The sequence below is a fragment of the Bradysia coprophila genome (genome assembly GCF_014529535.1).
Source record: "Bradysia coprophila strain Holo2 chromosome X unlocalized genomic scaffold, BU_Bcop_v1 contig_12, whole genome shotgun sequence".
Lineage (NCBI taxonomy): Eukaryota > Metazoa > Arthropoda > Insecta > Diptera > Sciaridae > Bradysia > Bradysia coprophila.
The window spans coordinates 3,362,621-3,379,594 of NW_023503293.1; the positions used below are offsets into that span (position 1 = coordinate 3,362,621).

Here is a 16,974-nt window from a genome sequence, read left to right on the forward strand (position 1 = left end):
AACAGATGCATAATATATATATATCAGTCTGATTACTTAGTTTTGTAAATGTTGTAATCTTTTATAAATAAAATGTTTCAAATCAAATCAATACTTGCTACACTCAGGCGTTTTTTTCGCAATCGAACCCAAGACTTACTTATAGCACGTGCCTGCAACCTCTTCCTCGGAAAGAAATCCCTTTAGCGTGCGTTAGGAAAAGTGCTATTTACTGTGGTTGGATGGTAAGGACAGAATTCTTTCAGCTACCCAGAATCTCTTATTTTTACAACCTCAGTGGCCTCCCATCATCAAATCCCTAAGGTGTAAACGTTCGACCCCTTTTTCAGTCATTTATCTAAAACGAAATATATTTTGCACGGCAGGAAACGACAATGTCAACCGTAATGGATCGAAATCAATTTATTGCAGTGGTAGTCAATAGTCTCTTTCGCGACCACAGACTTTAGGAAAATGTTTTTATAGGAAACGAGTGTCGATTAATTTGGAATTATGTACTATACTCCAATACTATGAATGCACATGAATGTAGGTTAGAAACAACCGATTAAATTTTAAAGAACATAAAATCTTGCTGAATAAAACATAAAAATTAAACTCTATGTCACATAACGTAACCCGAATACTGAATCTGTATGGGCTATCATCGTCCCAGTTAACGGAAATATTCATATCCAAGTATCGTAACGAAATTCCCAAGACTTGTTAATTGAAACTAAATAGCATTTTTTTGCAACAATTTTGAATCATACCTCCCGACTACACTTGTCTAGACAAAATATCTGTTTAATTAATGAAAATTGAGTTTTTTTTTCACTTTCTTCTTCATTAACTTCATTGAATCTAATTGTATTGCAATTAATAATGAAACATTCCAGAAAAAAAATGAATAATTAAAAAAACGTGATGTGATTAATACACCAGCCAACTGTTATAAGGTGTTGTGATACGAAATATCCGAGGGGGAAATAAGCACATGAAATGGTCTATTTAGAGCTCACAAATCCTAAATGTATATACATCGAGTCATACTTAATAGGACTGTAGTGGTATAACAGAAAGCCCATAATTTATCGCAAAAGTTGACATACTTCTTCATGGGTATAAAAAGATATCTTTTAAAATGTTTGGTATGAAAAGTTTAAACTAACTCGTTGACATTTTTTTTTGTTGGCTGGTTCAGTGTCGCTTTTAAGTTTCTCGTATTTGACTGTTTTTCATTTGTGAAATTAGGTCCTATTGTTGTCCCAAAACATTACATATATTGTACAATATACATAGGAAGCTTGCCGCCGAATGAATATATATACAGAATAACGTAGAAAGAGATCATGCAACTTATTGATTTATAACAGATGAGCAAGGTTTCTTTTTTGCACACAAAAAAAAAATACTTTGGAATGGAGCATGTTAACAATACGCTTGCGCTGTATCAATTCTTGTTGATGATATTAACTGTATATTCTCTCACTCTCATCGTTACATTTTATTCTCAGTTTGTTATTTTGATTCGTATGACGTCAGCAATTTTCCCCTATAAAATGTTTGATATAGTATTAACGCTCCAATGATGTTTTCTCAAGTAACATGAACATTCCCAAGTTTTGCATAAACATTACTTAGTTTTTAAGTGGAGATTTCCAAGTTTTGAATGAACATTCATAAGTTTTGGATGAACATTTCCAAGTTTTGAATGAACATTCTCAAGCTTCGAATGAATATTTACAAGTTTTGAATGAACAATCCCAATTGTTGAATTAACATTCCCAAGTTCTGAGTGATCACAAGTTTTGAGTAAAGATTCCCAAGTTTTGAATGAACATTTCCAAGCTTTGAATGAACATTCTCAAGCTTCGAATGAACATTTACAAGTTTTGAATGAACATTTCCAAGCTTTGAATGAACATTTTCAAGTTTTGAATGAACATTTCCAAGCTTTGAATGAACAATCCCAATTGTTGAATTAACATTTCCAAGTTCTGAGTGATCAGAAGTTTTGAATAAAGATTCACAAGTTTTGAATGAACATTTCCAAGTTTTGAATGAACATTTCCAAGCTTTGAATGAACATTTCCAAGTTTTGAATGAACATTTCCAAGCTTTGAATGAACATTTCCAAGTTTTGAATGAACATTTCCAAGCTTTGAATGAACATTTCCAAGTTTTGAATGAACATTTACAAGCTTTGAATGAACCTTTCCAAGTTTTGAATGAACATTTCCAAACTTTGAATGAACAATCCCAATTGTTGAATTAACATTTCCAAGTTCTGAGTGATCACAAGTTTTGAGTAACGATTCCCAAGTTTTGAATGAACATTTCCAAGCTTTGAATGAACCTTTCCAAGTTTTGAATGAACATTTCCAAGATTTGAATGAACAATCCCAACTGTTGGATTAACTGTTGTAAGATCGTCGTTGTAGCAAAGTAAAATAACACAAGCGAATACGTTGATGTCTGTGACAAGAATGATTTATTCTTTCCTTCAACACTTAATGACGTTAATATAAACTTCTTATACAGTAAACATTTAAGCCTTAACTACGTAGGCCATATGACCAGTTAGATACATCGATATAATATACTGTAGATAATGAGACAAGAAGAACGAAATTTCGGAAATATAGCACATATAAAAGTGCAAAAAATACGAATCACAACTCAAAACGAAGAGAAAAAGGAAATTGATAAATGCAGAGTTTCAATTACAGCTATCAAAAATTAGTTAATATCACATTTTTGTTTTATGTAGGATCTGATATTTCTAGTCCCACAGACTCTGACAGCTGTTATATTGAATGAAATATTTGAATTTTTTCCCAGTCGAAATTTTTGTCGCACACATGTAACGACCAGTTTACTGGGATACAAACCAAAAAACCATTCAATATCAAGACTGTCAAATCTGTGGATCTAGAAATTATGTAGAATCTGTTGAAAACGAAAATGTTATATAAAGTAAATTTTTTTAAGTGTATTCTCAATTATTCTCAAAACGTAAGTTACTTTACACATACATCCATGTGTAGTGCCGCTTTTAGCTTTCAGGCGCCTAATTTTTATTTAAGGACCTCGGGCGCCATTTTCCTCTGCTCCACTTCGGACGCCACGGGCATTTGCTCATTTGGCCCATATGGAAAAGGCGGCACTGTCCATGTGATCTTTCCGCATAAAGTTGCTTTGACATTACTTATCGACCCTATATTATATCGATGGTTAGATATTACCCAGTTAGATGAGTGATCACAAGTTTGAGTAAAGATTCAAAAGTTTTGAATGAACATTTCCAAGCTTTGAATTAGGGATGGGAGACGTTCAAAATTATCGATAATATCAATCGAAAGAAATTATCGATAATCTATTAATCATATCGTTATCGATAATTTAATAATTATCAAAATACAGTCGAAGGCAGTCAATTTTCAGCATAAATTAGCTTCAGCTGTTTTTCAGCTGATCCATACAAACAATCACAACCGTTTATACGTCTTTATACGGTTTTACCACTATCATGCGCGTGCGTGTAGCAGCTTCAACCGTATGAACAGGGAAAACCAGTTTTGATTGTATGTGTGGATCAGCTGAAAAACAGCTGAAGCAAATTTATGCTGAAAATTGACTGCCTTTGACTGTATTGAAATTCGATAATTATCAAAATATCGATATTTTGATATTTATCTGAAAATTCATGATAATATACCGATATATATCGATAAATATCGGATTTTCGGACCGAAATATCGATATATGGAATTATCGATATCTTGATAATTATCAAAATATCAATAATTATCGATTATTGATATTTTTTTGATAATTTTTGTTAAAAAAAATCGATAATTATCGATATTCGATAATCGATAGTTATCGATAATCATTATCATTATCGCCCATGCCTACTTTGAATGAACAATCCCAAGTTTTGAATGAACATTTCCAAGTTTTGAATGAACATTCTCAAGCTTCGAATGAATATTTACAAGTTTTGAATGAACAATCCCAATTGTTGAATTAACATTCCCAAGTTCTGAGTGATCACAAGTTTTGAGTAAAGATTCCCAAGTTTTGAATGAACATTTCCAAGCTTTGAATGAACATTCTCAAGCTTCGAATGAACATTTACAAGTTTTGAATGAACATTTCCAAGCTTTGAATGAACATTTTCAAGTTTTGAATGAACATTTCCAAGCTTTGAATGAACAATCCCAATTGTTGAATTAACATTTCCAAGTTCTGAGTGATCAGAAGTTTTGAATAAAGATTCACAAGTTTTGAATGAACATTTCCAAGTTTTGAATGAACATTTCCAAGCTTTGAATGAACATTTCCAAGTTTTGAATGAACATTTCCAAGCTTTGAATGAACATTTCCAAGTTTTGAATGAACATTTCCAAGCTTTGAATGAACATTTCCAAGTTTTGAATGAACATTTACAAGCTTTGAATGAACCTTTCCAAGTTTTGAATGAACATTTCCAAACTTTGAATGAACAATCCCAATTGTTGAATTAACATTTCCAAGTTCTGAGTGATCACAAGTTTTGAGTAACGATTCCCAAGTTTTGAATGAACATTTCCAAGCTTTGAATGAACCTTTCCAAGTTTTGAATGAACATTTCCAAGATTTGAATGAACAATCCCAACTGTTGGATTAACTGTTGTAAGATCGTCGTTGTAGCAAAGTAAAATAACACAAGCGAATACGTTGATGTCTGTGACAAGAATGATTTATTCTTTCCTTCAACACTTAATGACGTTAATATAAACTTCTTATACAGTAAACATTTAAGCCTTAACTACGTAGGCCATATGACCAGTTAGATACATCGATATAACATACTGTAGATAATGAGACAAGAAGAACGAAATTTCGGAAATATAGCACATATAAAAGTGCAAAAAATACGAATCACAACTCAAAACGAAGAGAAAAAGGAAATTGATAAATGCAGAGTTTCAATTACAGCTATCAAAAATTAGTTAATATCACATTTTTGTTTTATGTAGGATCTGATATTTCTAGTCCCACAGACTCTGACAGCTGTTATATTGAATGAAATATTTGAATTTTTTCCCAGTCGAAATTTTTGTCGCACACATGTAACGACCAGTTTACTGGGATACAAACCAAAAAACCATTCAATATCAAGACTGTCAAATCTGTGGATCTAGAAATTATGTAGAATCTGTTGAAAACGAAAATGTTATATAAAGTAAATTTTTTTAAGTGTATTCTCAATTATTCTCAAAACGTAAGTTACTTTACACATACATCCATGTGTAGTGCCGCTTTTAGCTTTCAGGCGCCTAATTTTTATTTAAGGACCTCGGGCGCCATTTTCCTCTGCTCCACTTCGGACGCCACGGGCATTTGCTCATTTGGCCCATATGGAAAAGGCGGCACTGTCCATGTGATCTTTCCGCATAAAGTTGCTTTGACATTACTTATCGACCCTATATTATATCGATGGTTAGATATTACCCAGTTAGATGAGTGATCACAAGTTTGAGTAAAGATTCAAAAGTTTTGAATGAACATTTCCAAGCTTTGAATTAGGGATGGGAGACGTTCAAAATTATCGATAATATCAATCGAAAGAAATTATCGATAATCTATTAATCATATCGTTATCGATAATTTAATAATTATCAAAATACAGTCGAAGGCAGTCAATTTTCAGCATAAATTAGCTTCAGCTGTTTTTCAGCTGATCCATACAAACAATCACAACCGTTTATACGTCTTTATACGGTTTTACCACTATCATGCGCGTGCGTGTAGCAGCTTCAACCGTATGAACAGGGAAAACCAGTTTTGATTGTATGTGTGGATCAGCTGAAAAACAGCTGAAGCAAATTTATGCTGAAAATTGACTGCCTTTGACTGTATTGAAATTCGATAATTATCAAAATATCGATATTTTGATATTTATCTGAAAATTCATGATAATATACCGATATATATCGATAAATATCGGATTTTCGGACCGAAATATCGATATATGGAATTATCGATATCTTGATAATTATCAAAATATCAATAATTATCGATTATTGATATTTTTTTGATAATTTTCGTTAAAAAAAATCTATAATTATCGATATTCGATAATCGATAGTTATCGATAATCATTATAATTATCGCCCATGCCTACTTTGAATGAACAATCCCAAGTTTTGAATGAACATTACCAAGTTTTGAATGAACATTCCCCAAGTTTTGAATGAGCATGTCGAAGTGTTGAATAAACATTCCCAGTGTTGAATGAACATTCTCAAGTGTCGAATGAAAATTCCCAAGCGTAAACATTCCCAAGATCTGAACTAAAATTAACAGTACTAAGTTTGGAGTGAACATTCCCATTATGGCATTGCTGGAATTTCCGGCTCTGACAAATAGATGAGAAAGACGAAGAATCTAAATGCTACATTTATGTCGTACCAATATTTTAATGTCGAATGATAATCTCAATAAATAAAATCTTCTAATTGAAACAATTGAACCGAGATATATATTCAACTTGGATGACAATAAATAAAAAATAATAATTTCTGGTTTTGTGACCAATCTTTTCTGGTTTATATTGTTTTTAGCTGAGCATATATTTCGGATTGTGAACACACTAAAAATTTCCTGCATTTTGTAATGGTCAAATTATAAACCTATTGTGTCACACTCGTCACTCGTTAGCCACAAACAATATCCTCATAATATTGCATGTCATTTTATGTGAAATAAGTTGTGTTTTGTTAAAAAGCCTGGATTGTGTTTCAGAGTTTTATTTTTGATGGTTTTTAGTCTCACAATTTAATTTAGATTTTAGTGTAGACGTTGGTTATAGGTACTTTCCCATTGTATAGAAAAATGCTGTTTCGAAACTAAAGCTCAAATGTAACAGATTTTCGCATAATTCTATTTCATTTTGAGTACATTTTATGATAAAATTTTTATGAACCAGAGATTTCATGGATTAGAGAGAAGTTATTTCACCAGAAAATAGGGACCGTTCATAAATGACGTCTGCGGTCTGGGTGAGGGGGGACTCAATAAAACGTGATGGCTATAACAAAATTGGGTCAAATTTGACCATTTTTGCATGACGATGAGGTAGGGGGAGTCTAAAACCGATCAAAAGTAGTGGACGTCATTTATTAATGGCTTCATATACCTCAACAAATAAAGTACTGAAAAACAGGTCGACTGAGATTTTCTATAGGATGGGACTGTATTGGCAAAAAATTAATCGGTTTTGCGGTAATGAAACAGTAATGACAGAAGACAGACTTTTATCATGTGCACACCAAGACAATCTCATCTATTAAGAAACAGTATCTTGGTCTCGTAAATACTCACAAACCATGTGTAACTTCCCTCGTGCTTCGTATCCGGTGTGCATAGACGTCTTGAGGGTATTCTATTGGATTTGTTGAAATGCTGTGGTTTTATTTGCGGCCGGGTGTAGCGAGGGCCTCAAGGGTATCGGGTAATCTGGAACACGGTGTCACAAGAACGCACTTTTAAATTACGTAAAAGGTGAACTCGCACACGTACGTTTATTGCTACAAATGCTTTTTAGCCATGTCATCGACTTCATGACTCCTTTTACAAAATTTTGGTATCGAAAAATAGTGTGCGAGTTCACCTTGTACATACGTAGTTAAAAAATACATTGTTTTAGAACCGTGTGCCAAATTACCCTACGCCGCCTCAGGTCACCCGAGAAAAAGCGATTTCCAACTTTTATCCCGAGCTGAACACATTTGGAAAGTATTCAAACGTGTGAAACGGTCATTTTTGGTAATATATATTGAAAAATGTGATTTTATCGTTAAAATTGATTACAATCTTGTACAGTCGGCGGCTTTGAAATAAGTGACGTGTTTCGTTTCAGATGTTGTCCAGCTTCTCCACTCAACCAAAAATGCTTGCAATTGGTAAAATATATACGCGCGCCGTTATGAGTGGTTTTGTTTGAGTGGTCTAGCTGAAAAACAGCTGAGACGAAATTCGTCATTAGTGTTGGCTAAATTTTTATGAACATGTTATTGAATCCTTCAACATTACTGAGAAGAGAATGTTATATAATTCTCTCAAATGTTCTTAAAATTTAGCCAACAGTTATGACCTCTTTTTCCTGTTTCACTTGCTTTACGAACTGTATGTCCAACACAAGCGTATAATTTTGTTTTAATGAAAATTAATAGTTTTTTACGTGCTCAGACACAATAACGTGTCTAGCGACTACATAACATTGTAATGTAGACAGTCAAAATTAATGATTTACTCTAAAGATGGGGGTAAAAGTAAAACTTTGATTTAAATAGTACAGTTTTATAACGTAATGTAATGTATGTGCACAGGTAGCCCATTCTTGAAAAGATCGATACTAGGAGTAGTCATTATAGCCAAAGAATTGTATAATTGAATGGAAACAATTTTTAGATCTTAGTAGCGAAAATTTGCTTCAATCTCTATTATAGCGGTTCAATTTTAATCGTTGGAATATGTTTTTACTGTATCCACGGCAGATTAAAGTTAACCAGAGTACGCAAATGCATTTAAAGGAGGGACCTAAATCCTGTTGCAATCGTTTACGTATTCGTTTCGTGCATTTGTATTAGTGAGCGTTTTGCACCCTCGTGCCTGGCTTACTTTACGCTGTCGTGCTGTCACAAATATATCTGCGACGGGTCGGTTATTTCTTTGCCCATGTCGCTATAACCTAATGAGATATGGTATTTTTTGAACAGCATTGAAAAGGTTCAAAGCATCGAAAGATACACCTGAACATAGCACACTTTGAAGTAGAACAGTTCAATGAACTAAACCATCTCTTTCGATCGAAACAGTGGTGAGCAGTCTTTGGAATCACTGGCAATTTAAAGAAAACTTCCATTACACACGTTTGCACGGCTACCGATTCTCATTGATCAGAATATCATCGTAACGGAGACAAAAATGCAGTTTAAACTAGCGGTAGGTCTTGGGATCACATCAAAATCAACTCAAACATGGCAAATTGCCATTGGCAATCATGCATAGACAGACATGTGTGTTAGAAGTGATTTTGTGTGAATCTTCTGAAAATACTGAGATTGAAAGGAGTTAACAGACTTGATAGTTTGTTATGCAGATGATATGCTAGTGTTGTCTTTAAAACTATATTTTCAAACGTTGAATTTTGAAAAAGAACCTGCCAATAAATCTAAATCTACTTTATACGTCCCATATGACGAAAATATTTTTTATTTCATTTGCACTTGAAATTTCGGCTAATTAACAAAATCGTCTAACAAAACATCACCTAACTACCTACCTGTACAATTTGCATACGCGGCTTTCACGGACGTAACTAAGTTGGTAAGAAGAAAGCTTAGTATACCGAACGGAGGAGGTATTTTCGATCTATCCATTTTAGTCATTTCCGGTTGTTCGTTTCGGGTTTTACAAACGTAGTAATTATAACCGGGAATCGTAGTGCAGGTTTGCGTGTCGCCACAATCGGAATCCTTGGAACAAATACAGTTACCTAACAGCGCACAACGTGTTGTTAACGGGTCGATGTCGACGATTGTTCCTTGTCGCTTGATGCGACGTCCAAAATTATTCATAAATACGCCGTACGGATCGAATTTGTGCATAGCCTCTGCAATTTAGAAAATTGTGCTCATTCATTTGGAACGGGGGAAAATTTTGTCATTATCAGGCGACCGTACCAATGAATTTTTCACGTGCATAATAGTCCAACTTTAAGTCAAGAAATTCACGGTCATGATAAACCAGTCCCGATTTTCCCCAATGGCTTCGAGCATGGTATTTTCGGGTCTAAAGCAGATTTTGAGTTAGTAATTGGAAAAATCAACGTCCGATGGCATTACTTTACCAATGTTTGCAAAATCGTCTGATAACCGGCTAAGCTGCCTGTTGGATCTTTGTAAACGTTCTTCCTTTTCCACTCATAATATTCAAAATGGACCACCTGTTTGCCATATGCTGTCGACATATAGATGTCGGTTGTGTCCGAAAATCTTAGAAGTATTCCCTGTATCGGGAAAGCGGTCGGTGTTTTGCTTATTATGTCTTTGACATCATTTATTACGTCGGCTAGATCATCCAGCCCGATCGCGAATCTGTGCACAAGAAATTGATTTTTCATTCGATCAGAAAGTTGTCAATGAATTGTCAAAAAAATCAATCTGCTCAGGCATGTTACTGCCTCTATGGTTAGTTCAGTCGATAATATTCTGAAATTTCTACATTTCTACCTTTCAGCTGTTCATTTCACGATTGACCAGCTGGTCAATAAAGCAAAACAAAGTTGTGGATATTTCAGAATATCACGCACCTTCACCCACTCTATACCCCATTATTAATTGCAACATAAGCAGACGAACCGAAAACTGATTACAATGTTTTTTGCTACGAACAATTTAACCTACTCTTCATCTACAAACGTAACGCCATTTTCGTAACTAGCCCAAGGACACGCCAGTCCCAGAATACCTTGAGGTTCGTCGTAACAAATCGGTGCAAACATTTTGTCATAATAGCCCACTGCCGGATTTTGTACCTTGGTGCCGTCCTCTGTATAGATGGGCACCTGTGGAAAGTCGAAATACCTTTTCAAAACGAAACCGACCATTTTCTCCCGTTATCCTTCAACTCACAAAATCTGGAATTCTTATCAACAATGCCAATTCCAAGTAGTACTCCAACATATGCAGAAGTTTGTATCCTAAATGGAAGAATGGGTGTCGGTCAGTAAAGAAATGCTGGTAATGTCTTCAAATCGCATACCCAATGAATTAGCCAGTGCACATGTGCTGGAGGTGAGACCGAACACAATTTCCTTTAAGTAACTGGTTAATACATTGAAATTGTCATAGGTTGGCGGCACATGATCATTTGTGTATGCATTACCAGGAGTCTCCACATCGACAATGGTCCAATTTGCTACGATAACTTCTTTAAAAGCCGGAAACCAATAGAACGATATTTGATCGGTTGTTTGCGCCCAATACCTTGCAACACCATTCGTTAGCACCTCATCCGGTACGGCATAATTATGGGCCACTGTTTTGTACAATGGCACTGTGAACAGTGTTATGTCGTAGACGATTCCTAAAAGACATCAACGAACCGATCATTTTGTTTATTGTTTTCAGAGGTTGTTGATCGGCTCGGCGATCTTTCAATTTCAATTAAGCAACACATTGAATGGTTTTACGTACGTAGCCCCCAGGGCGATAAATGGACATTCAAAGATATCAAGAATTCTAGACGTTAGGTGACATCTAACGCAGCAAGTAGATCTGATTAAATTGGGTAGCTTAACAAAACCATTCCCAGTTCACTTATACCCCTACATTGAATGGATCTAACGTCTGACATGCTCCATATCTTCAAATGTCCACTATAACACAATTTCCAACGACACTAACAACATACTATATCAGTGGAGTTATTTCTGAATGTGCAACAGAATGTCAACATTTCAAATTTTTCATCATTCTGCGAACTGAATTCCGGTATTTTAAAGCATTGTGATCGAACCGACTGATTATCATATTAGTAAAGGCTTTGAACTGAACTGAACTGAAAACTGGATGAAGCAAAATTAATGTGAGTCTTTATGTAATTCAAAACACTTTCACTGCTTTAATTTCATGCCCGCCGAGTTAGTTAAGTTGAATTTCAAGTAGTTATGCGGCGTATAGAAAGTCCTTACTACGCTGACCACAATTTTTGTCAACAACACAACACATTTTTGCAATGAAATTGCTTTTTATATAACTGACATCACTTTTAACACTCATAATGTAACACTTCACCGTTATAATACTTTAGCCATCATCACAATAAATATTGATTGTATTATTACTGACACTCTTCACACCTGATGTTTCTTACCAAGTAGTCCGAGATTCAATCGAAAAGCTCGCAAATCCTCACTATCCGTAATTTTGCGCACTCTTCCGGTTCCATCGACTACGGTCAGGCCGACCACTTGTGACGATATCGATGCATTATACCTGATGGTGGATCCATGCGATCCGGTCCCAATCGCACCGCCTAGTGTAATATTACCATACGCTGGTGTCGTTCTCAAACCTCGTCCGTGATTGCGAAGAAATTCGGTAGCATCTCGTAAATTTACACCCGATCCTATTGTTGCAGTAACACCATCGTCATTCATTCGAAATGATCGTATTCCTCGACTATCGACCGGAATCCCATCCGTACAAATGATGTCCGTTTGTGAATGTCGTTCACCAAAAATTTTAACTGTGGTGCCTCTGTAAATAGCTTCGTGCACAATATCGACCACGTCTTGAAGCGTCTGCGGATACCGTATCACATCCGACGGACTGCACCACGGATACCGTCTGTATGATGAATATTCTTTGGAGGGAATCCTGAAGTCAAAGTTTAAATTTAGTTTAAAAAAATATATTTTTGTTTCCTGGTTTGAACACTCACCCATCACAATACGTTGATGACAATAGAGTGATAAGACATACTCCTCTAAGAAAATTATGTGAATCGACGTTCAATTTCATTATAATAATATTTACACATCGATACGCAATGTTCACTACACAACGACTGCACTGCGTTCTTACTTAATAATATCAATGCATCGAAACGGCATGCATAACTTTTCCCAGTTGAAATTAAAAGGAGACTGTTACGAATGATAAAGAGTTCCGTAGGCAAAAAACAAGTTTACGTTACATTAATTGATTGTACAAAGTGAATAAAATACACAAAATGTGAGAAAGTGACTATAAGCGAGATACGCTGGACCCGGTCTTATATCAATCACTAAACCGTACACACATTTTTGCAGTGTACATAGCGATTATTATTATTGAAAAGTGAAATGACCGACTTTATACAGATATCATCTTATGCAAAAAAAATCTTTCTTTTTGCAATTATATACGCGATTCAGAGGTAACGATAAATTCTTTTTTACTGCAGTTTTATTGCACTTCCGAGCTATTGGAATGGCAGGTTTGTTGATCATTAATGGATAATTAATGAATTATTGGCTGAGCACCATGTACTTACATAAGAATTAGTTAGTTATTATAAATTAAGATGCCAATAAAATGTCTCAATTCAGTGAACTATTTGCCATTCATTAATTGCACAATGGTAATGCATTTTCGTTGCTCCAGTAACCTGTTAATTGTGGGGATATAATGTAAGGTGTACGCAGAACAAAATCCAACTCGATTTATGTTAAAAACACATTTTTGGCCGAGACATTCTTTAAATTATTTTCTTTTTACCGTCATGATGACTAATTTTTGTGCAAATGTAAAAAATATAGGTGACACCACGCTTGTACATTTCATTTGCACAAAAACTAGCCGCCATGGTTTCATGGTTAACAAAAAAAATTATTTTAAGAATGTCTCGCCCAAAAATATGTCACTAAGATCTATGTGATTTTTCATTGTTGTTAATGAGAGAGGGTGATTAAAAAATCCGTATCCGTCATGTTTAACCTGAAACAGACAGGTATCATCTGTTATCGACAACGACAACAAGAACAAAATCATGTTCAAAACAAATGAAGTAAAAGATTTCTGAAATCAATATCAGAAAATCTTCGATCAAATGAAATAATTATTTGAATAGTAAAACTGTTAATATGCTTGCCGTCTGTGACAGGTTAAAGATTCCTGATTCGGCGGTTCAATTTCAAGACTTTGCTGTTACATTAGAACTCGAACTCGTCTTTATTGCAGATGATAAAACCCTCTATCATTACCAGTAATAACAATTTTAAAAACAAAACAACATCGGCAATCCAATTTTGCTCTGCGTGCACTTTATAAATACACATAAGCTTGTTGTGGATTATTGATGAAAGAGATTGCATAGAGTGACGTGAAGTGCTTCTACCGGTTTCTACTGAAATATGTAAGATAAATAAGAGAGGAGAACATTCACCAATTAATTTTTTGGTTGCACAAACTTATATCTACGGATGGCAATGGAATCAAAATGAAAAGGTTGTTTCAAGTCAACCTTCGCTGTGTGTCAGGTCACAAAAAAGTTGACGGCAATGAAAACAGTCTAGGGTCGCTTGCAGAATATGTGACACACAGAAGGAATTATTATAGAAAGTTAACAAACGACCATCTAGTAACAGCACTAATATGATTGATTGAAAGAAGAATTAGTGAAGAATCTATAAAACTAATAGTCGAAATGATGCAGTAGCTTCAATAACTGCATACACAACGAAAATGTAGATGACCAGAGAAGTATGATAAAAAAGCGGAGACCAACCAAAGATATAGTGCAACGGTAGTCATCAAACAGTCGCCTATATAGAATGATACTCACTTGTATGCATGAAAAACATGCAACTAATATGATTATGAATCGATACACCTGTTAACGAGACTTGCCCGACTCCTGTTAATAAAGTGAATCAATTTTTTTCCGACCACATTCTTTATCATGAAACCAGAGTATCGAACAATTGGAGACGAAAGAGGCGCACAACAGTACGAAAGCTTATTCTAATCTATGATTGGTAATCACACTCGAAACCAATAGGGCGAAACTAAGTAGTTTCGGAATGTATAGAAGAGGAAAATTAATTGAATGGAAACTACGGAAAATAATTGTTTGGTCACAATGGTGTTGAGGTGAGGATGCTGTATCGATTACATTCTACATGCAATGCGAGGTCTCGACATCGAGGCGTAACAAACAGCGATTATCAATTTGTACACTTATAACTCATCCAGTTTCTTACAAAAACAATATTAGCAGAATACTCTGCAAAGTAACCTCTTTTCGGATAAATTTTTAACATTAATTAGCAAGACCATTCTTTTGATGCAATCAAAACTATTATTACTAAACCGAAATTTCGCAGACGATTCAAACGAACTGAGAAACACTTTCATTTCTCCTGCATTTTACAAATTTGTTCATCACTTTGCAACAGGACTCGGTGCATGACTGTTCACTGAGCAAATTCTTTGGGCGAAAAGACGAAAATAGACAATTTTCCATTGTGATGAGTAATAGTCTTAACTCAGAGATGATTAGCATCCAGAGTCGAGCTGGCTACCAAAACGCTCTCCTGTGAAATGTAGGAGAAGGCGCTTAAAGTGAAGAAAAGGCTCCAAAAAGTTCTATGGAAAGACGACGCAATTCAAACTTGTGATTGCAAAGTAGTCTCATATGTCCAGTTCGAGCCTGTTAGAAAGATTTTTTTTCAGAAAAACTGAAGATTATTAAAAGTTTACAAAGGAAAAGTCGCTCACAGTAGTCTTGTGAGTTTCATACGCCTATAGAATTTTGTCAAAAATGTTTCGATGTTGCACGAGTATATATTGCTACACATGCAGAGTTTTTTTTATATTAAAGATGAATCTCGATGATTTAAGTGAAAAAATATTAAATTTCATTTCTCTTGTATTTTTTATTGAAGCACTCGCCTGCGGCCCAATTCACATTAAAAATTACAATTTCTAACTCTCTTTTTTCGCTGCTAATTTGCATGAATAACTATTTTATTACTGGAACGTGTTTTTAAAATGAAAATGGAAAATTCAAATTGATTATTACCGAGTTTAATAATTAACTTTTTATTTGTTTTCCACGCCTTTTACATTAATGATATGTGTTCTCGATGCGATGCGAATACACACACACACCCGTAACGATATTGTTTTTACCAGAAAATGAAAATTTAGCGTGAATTGATTGAACGTTGACAACGCTGAAAACATTTATGATTTTTTATACAGAAAAAACCGTTTGTTTTCCTATGAGATATATTTTTAATGCAACTAAATGCGGGCTTTAAAAAAATTGTTAAGCTGAAAGTCGTTTTTAGTAGGTGATTTAATGCTCTTGGAAACATCAATTTTCTTAATGCTATTGTAACGTGTTGAGGCACGCTACATAATTGTAATTAGTTTATAAGTAGATTTAAGAATAACTAAAATGAACCAATTTAATACAACGGATCCGGCCCTATAAATTATCAAACATTTGTCTGACTAGAATAAGAAATTCAAATCGTACCGGTCACTTCGTCGGTCAAATTATAGATAAGTAATCAGTGCCATCATTTGGCAATTACATTTGTATCATCATTTTGAAATAACTTTTACACGTGTGCTTTAGTCATTGCCACGTTTGTAAATGTTGGTTTTTGGTGGTTATCACCATCACAATACTGTAACTCAGAGAATGGAAAAGTATAACTGTAACGCATAAGCGCATCAATACACTTTGTATTGATTTGATGTAAAACCATTCTTGTACGTAACATCATAGAATAAGGATCGTTTGAATACATTTGGTTTATTCAGTATACTGTCGTTTCACTTATTCGTCGAAGACTCAACGAACTCAACAGGTTATGGGCCCAGCGGAATAAAATTGTTTTAGAGTGAATATTTTCTTTGGAAACGCTAAAAAAACAATTAACGTTTTGGTGAAAACAATTCGTGAAATTTTGTACGTTTTTTTCTGGATACGAAACCTTTGTTTGCGCGTAGCGGTAAATCAATTGGAAATCGAACTTTGTTACGTGAATTGTTGGAGATTCAATTTTTTGAACCGTGTAGACTATAGACATAGAATAGCGCGGTAAATTGAGTGGACAATTGAATACGTGAATTCGATAGATTGGTAGGAATCGAATTGGCAGCGAATCGACTTGTTTTTTCGAGGTATCGGCATTGGCGTCCAAAATGGCGGATGAACGTGAAGCAGTGCGTATCAAGAAATTGCAATCGGTGGATACATGGCCAGTGTATAAATTCCAAATACGTGTGATCATGAAGGCGAACGAGCTGTGGGACGTTGTGTCTGGTGACTCTCCAAAACCCGAAAAGGAGAAGGGAGATAAGCAAAATTTTGATGAGAAGCTGAAGGTCTGGACTCTCAAGGACAGTAAGGCCCAGAAGAATATCGTCACATCACCAG

The 16,974-nt window shown here is 34.8% G+C and overlaps 1 protein-coding gene across 1 annotated transcript; it reads right to left on the minus strand.

The window, feature by feature from the left end:
* Positions 1–9,214: 9,214 nt before the first annotated feature.
* On the minus strand, positions 9,215–12,796 carry LOC119067169 (L-gulonolactone oxidase-like). The gene is made up of 8 exons (XM_037169971.1): positions 12,481–12,796; positions 11,911–12,416; positions 10,798–11,121; positions 10,668–10,735; positions 10,440–10,600; positions 9,884–10,130; positions 9,717–9,825; positions 9,215–9,646 (listed from the first exon to the last, which is right to left on the minus strand). The coding sequence occupies exons 1-8, from the start codon at positions 12,558–12,560 to the stop codon at positions 9,309–9,311; spliced, it is 1,833 nt and encodes a 610-aa protein (XP_037025866.1). The 5' UTR covers positions 12,561–12,796; the 3' UTR covers positions 9,215–9,308.
* Between the last annotated feature and the right edge of the window lie 4,178 nt (positions 12,797–16,974).

Bases quoted from the DNA above. Each gene is read 5' to 3' on its own strand.
- LOC119067169 (XM_037169971.1), bottom strand. From the start codon at position 12,560: ATGAAATTGAACGTCGATTCACATAATTTTCTTAGAGGAGTATGTCTT. The intron at 12,417-12,480 runs GTGAGTGTTCAA...CTTTGACTTCAG, and splicing joins TCATCAACGTATTGTGATGG to GATTCCCTCCAAAGAATATT. The intron at 10,736-10,797 runs GTATGCGATTTG...TCTTCCATTTAG, and splicing joins TGCACTGGCTAATTCATTGG to GATACAAACTTCTGCATATG.